A 5382-nucleotide genomic window follows, 5' to 3' on the forward strand; every position below is an offset into this window, starting at 1 on the left:
GTCAGATGGAATGAAACAATACAAAACATATAGTGGAAAGTCAGATTCTTTTGGTAATGCAAAATAACTCTGTTGAGAGTTATTAAGCTATATTTTAATAGTAGCTATATAATTAGTAAGCTATATTGTTATCTGGGGATATATGGACGCAATTCTGCAAAACGGAACTGTAGATGCACTGGAAAAAAAACGCATTGGATCTACAGTCCAGACTCTTGAAAACATTGATAAGAAAAAGGACTCTTGATTCAATCAGATTTAAGCTTAACTCAAAAGGAAATCCGCTCAAATTAAGAGACTTGATTCTTGATTTAAGTTTAAATCTGATTGAATGAAGAGTATTTTTTCTTGTCGATGTTTTTAAGAGTCTGGACTCTACATCCAGTATGTTTTTTTCCAGTGCGAGTGGGATGGATGGGGTGTGCTGTAAAAAGCTGCATAAGAAACAATGTTAAAGGGGTCGTGATTCGCTTTGAACAAATTGACAAGCGGGATTTTACATTGAATCGAACGGAACTAAGCGCCGAAATACACAGGATTTATGAGCCATGGGCATGTGACAAGAGCATTGTGGACAGGGCTCATGAGTTAAAGACTCTCGCGCGGAGCGGCGGTGGCGGCTTCGTCACCGCTGACGTCACTAGCGCTTTATAATTCCCATTCATTCTTACGGCCCTCGACTAACGAGCACACTTCTTCTTTTTCTCCTGTCTCTGGTTCCGTTTGACAGAAATACGTCCATTTATGCTATCTGATTGTGTTACGATGCTTAAATAAATCAAAAGAGCAAATATTGAGGCATGAGTGTTTATTTTCTAAAATTCACATTGCGATTTTTTACTTCAGAACGATATGCTGATGAAAGATTTTATAATTCCCAGAAAGAATAATCTTTTATCCACAGTATGAAGTCTCCAAGAGTGGAAATTCTTATGTCTCTTAAGCAGACGATACTTTCTTAAACGTAAGGTTTATTATTGCTACTCAATGATTACGGAAAAAATTAGCAGCAAGTGAGAGATCATTTTTTAATTGAATTCGCAACTTTTTTGCGCTCCCATGAATATAATACTAAAGCAAATAATGAGGCGAAATCATAAATTAGCTTAAACAGCTGCGATAGGATCAAATCTGACAACAGCCTCCATTTCCTCAGTTTATTTTGACACAATTTCATTCTCATGCAGCCATGAGAACAATTGCCGTGAATTAAGTTCCTTGATCAACGTCGGGTCAGCGAGCAATTCTTCATAAGTAATTGATGGACTTCTGAACACTGAGACCTCTCCTTTTGATATCTACATTCAATAAAAAAAAGCATAGGAAGAACATTAAATTTTATTAATTTTACTCCTGGGGAGGCTGCAGAGGTGATTCTTAAAAGTTGGCAACACTATTTTTCCTCCATTTAAATCTATGTAAAACAATTCATTCTTGGTTGGGCAGCTTACCTCACCTAAAATCGATATTTTTAATGAGTTTAAATGGAGGAAAAATGGTGTTGCCAACTTTCAAGAATTGCCACTGAGAAGGGGTGGGGGAGAAGGGGAGATTTTTTTTTCTTCATCATCTTCTTTTTCCTTCGCTCATGTTCTTTATCTAATTATTTATCTAAACACCCATCTATTAGACCATTTAATAATTGATCAAGTGCAACAACCACAACTCGGAAAAGGAACGACAAGCTTCAAAAGTTCCAAGTTCACGCCTCTGCCATATTAAATTTAAAGGTTGAAAATTCACTAATTACATGCTCATTTTACAAAAATACTATCAATTATTATTTTTTACGTTTATGTAGCTATTCGCAGATCTCATTCGAAGTATCAAAAAATATCCGACTATATGATTGTACAAATTTTTGAATAACAGTTAATCTAATGATCACCCAGCAATCAAAACATCGATAGCATCGATGGCATGACCCAACGCCTTCATTTGTTTATGTATGCCACAATTTCCACACGGACAACAACTAAACAGGCAGTTGTATTCTAGAGCTACCATCGTTGTCACGCAATTCATTTGATCAATAATTTTAAATCTCGTCATTTGACTAAAATGGATTACAATGGAATCTACAAGCTTAATAATCTCTTGAATGGACTACAATAGACTATAATGAGCCACTAGCTCCGCCTCATTTTAGGAAGGCATTAGCTTCCAAACGTAGATACGTTGATTTTTTATGTAGGCCAGAAATGATAGTTCCTCAGAGCAAACTGGAGTCCTATTAACATTATTCTTACTGTATAACATGACAAAACAACACCCTCTCACTCTTTCAATCACAGTGATTTAAGAATCTACCATAGTAAAGGACGTACCTTAGCATAATCAGTCTGACTAGCAAGATTAGCCTCCATTTCGCCAACCAAAACGGGACAGTCCAAAGGTTTGTTTTGTAAAGGAGTTTCCAAAAAGAACTGCATCTGTTTTTTGAAAATAGTGAGGCCCGCAAGAGCCAAGTTTTTATCGGATTCAGGACTGACCTTGCCGATAATTTCAGCCACTTTCATCTCTAGAGCCATCTCAGAATATAAGCTTTGGTATTCCTGTCAACAGGATCACATTTGCAATCAACTTTAGGGACTCGATTAGTTTCAAACAAAAGAATAGGCAAATATAAAGAGTTGACTTACCGGTTTTAGAGTGGAAGATCTCATGAATTTTTTTCATCAAAGGCCAGTATGAAATAGTGAAGTTTACCTTAAAACATGGAGTATATTCAGTTATTCAATGGGTTAAATGAGTGTGCATCAATCCTTGGAAAACCTTAAAATTCCTCTAATATCTACGATATTTTTGAAAATCAGCCCCTTAAATTCACACCAAACAAAAAATAGCAACCTTTGTCGTCATGAAACAGTATCAGACTCGTCAAATTCGTCATCTTCCTTCTTACCTAGAATTGGATCCTATTCTCAAATTGGTCAATGCTCCGTCAAGAAAATAGTTGATCCATAAAGTTTCAAATTAGTTGTGGAGTTTTTGAATTTACTCGCGTCTTTAATTTTTTTCTCTACCCAATTAAAGATATAAACGCAAATTCAAATTTATTTCTGAGGTCTTTGGGTAAAGGAAGGAATGAAGAGGCAGATTCTCGGGCTCATTTGGTAATGATATCTAAAATTCGCTATTGGCCTAAGGAATTTAACGAAGAAACATAAAATTTTAATAAAAATTAAAAACATTTCATCGCTTTTTAAGTGTCAGTACTTTTTTCCTCGAAAAGGACCAGCCTTTGGAGGCATTGACAGAGTGAAAATGTGACCTTTGAAGATGACTGCAATAAATTTCGTAGTATGATGTCTTCCACTTCTTCTTCCAGAGGTACGACGGAAAGTAAGCTCTTTTGACTAATAGGTAGAATAGTGAGAGAAGCATGTCGATGACATTCTTTCAGTTTCCCGATAAGATCAATAGCAATTGGGATATTCCACGTTTCTGTGATGATAGTGCATGGTCCTTTGGGTTGAATCTTACAAATAGACTGGACAGAAAGTGAGGAGAGAATGTAAACAGATTTTGGGAAAACTGTGGGTGGGTTATATTGAAAATTCAAAGTAGCCCGTTAAGACATCGAAAGCAATATACGATTTAATGTACATTGTAAATCGAAGTTCTAAGTACTGCCCCCAATTTAAAATATCATTAACTTCTTTTATCAACACGGTAAGAAAGTTGCGTATTATTGTGTGGCCATGCTCAACACGAGTATTAGTGTGACGAAAGTTTCGCACCAACTAGGGCGGTTTGGAATTTTATTTCGAAGGTTTTTAGCATCATATTTGCTTGAGCTTCTAGGGTCTTCCTTAATTTATTCCTGGCACGTATAGTCTATTAATGATGACCATGCGCGATTGAATGTGGCTTGGTTTTCCATGGAATATTTTATTGCACATTCAACTTCATCGCTGCCAATCGTCAAATTATGAAAAATTCAGGATCCAACATCGGCTGGCATCGCTAGGCTGTTGAAAATATTGGCAGGCCAATTGACCATAATACAGCATTTCCCGAAATCATCGCCCATTGACCTCAATGGCCAAAACTTCCGACCACGGTCAACAATGGCTCGCCAATTATGTACATCTCCTTGTTCCCGATTATTGCCATGAATCGTGTATACTAATGAGGTTTTGAGTTAATGTCATACTTGAAACTGAGCAAAAATCGATCCTTTGTTTTTCATGTATTTGTAAATTCTTCAAAAAAGTTTTCAAATTGGTCAAAAATAAATCTACAGGTTTTAAGAGGACATCGTGATTAATGAAACATTACCACAGCTGGTTGCCATATTACTTTAGAAAGGGAAATGGAAAAATATAGATACCATCTATAATCTTTTCCCTAAAAATGTGGTTTTGACAAGATCAATTGAAAATTTGAGGTAGGATTAAGAGTTCGATGTTCCATGAAAAGGAGGGGGGCGGGTGCTTTAATTCATTATGAATTCATATAAGTCAATGCAAAATACTTTTGTATTTTATTATAAGAATCGTGGTAATCCAATTCCTCTGTCGAAAAAATTACACTAACCTTGCAATTCTTCAGAGTCGAATGATCAGTTTAATCCTGAATCCGATTTCGATCAGGAGTACGTTTTGAAGTTCAATCGATCTTCGATTGGCTCTCTGAATTCATTAGTACGTAGTAAATGTTTTACTGCGTGTTCAAACAAATTAATGCAAATGAATGATCCACTTAAAACTTAAAAAAAAAAAAAACGACGAAAATAAAAATTTAAGTAACTGACCAAAATTTCCGTGGAAATATAATTGGATAGCGGAATTGCATTTTGTACTGAATGAATGGCGCGTTCCGCTATGTCGCGAACTGTCATCGGTTCCGTTTATCGTACTCAGCAGGACGAAGGGCCAATGATCGTTCACTATTGTGACCTTGAGACATTAATCCGAGTCATTGAAAATACGCAGAGCTCTAATTGGAGCCAAGCTCACATCCTGAAAATTAGCGTCAAAACTAGAAGTCATTAGCCGTTGCTCAGATGTCGTAATTGGACGTATCTCTACTAAAAAGAATCGAGCACAAGTGAGAGAGAAGGAGAATGCTCGTTAGTTGAGGACCGTTATAATGAATGGGGATTATAAAGCGCCAGTGACGTCAGCAGCGACACCAGGCTCGCATCAACTCATAAGCCCTGTCCACAACGATCTTGTCACATGCCCGCGGCTTATGAGTGTTGCATATTTTGGCACTTAGATCCGTTTGATTTAACGTCAAACCCCAATCTCTCATTTCTAAAAAAGGAATCTGTTCCACTTTTACATCGTTTCTTATGCTGCTTTCCAGAACACACTCCATATTTCGCACCCGCCTCTGGTTTCTTTCATGAGATTGGTCTGCTGCAGGCAAGTG

The 5382-nt window shown here is 36.8% G+C and overlaps 1 protein-coding gene across 1 annotated transcript; it reads right to left on the reverse strand.

The window, feature by feature from the left end:
* Positions 1-812: 812 nt before the first annotated feature.
* On the reverse strand, positions 813-3590 carry LOC140225484 (uncharacterized). The gene is made up of 3 exons (XM_072304571.1): positions 3275-3590; positions 2328-2555; positions 813-1298 (listed from the first exon to the last, which is right to left on the reverse strand). The coding sequence occupies exons 2-3, from the start codon at positions 2529-2531 to the stop codon at positions 1158-1160; spliced, it is 345 nt and encodes a 114-aa protein (XP_072160672.1). The 5' UTR covers positions 2532-2555; positions 3275-3590; the 3' UTR covers positions 813-1157.
* Between the last annotated feature and the right edge of the window lie 1792 nt (positions 3591-5382).

This window comes from Bemisia tabaci, chromosome 9, assembly GCF_918797505.1.
Source record: "Bemisia tabaci chromosome 9, PGI_BMITA_v3".
In the NCBI taxonomy this organism is placed as follows: domain Eukaryota; kingdom Metazoa; phylum Arthropoda; class Insecta; order Hemiptera; family Aleyrodidae; genus Bemisia; species Bemisia tabaci.

Coding starts and splice junctions, on each gene's coding strand:
- LOC140225484 (XM_072304571.1), bottom strand. CDS start 2,531: ATGGCTCTAGAGATGAAAGTGGCTGAAATTATCGGCAAGGTCAGTCCT. Junction 1,299..2,327: donor GTCAGACTGATTATGCTAAG/GTACGTCCTTTA, acceptor TATTGAATGTAG/ATATCAAAAGGAGAGGTCTC.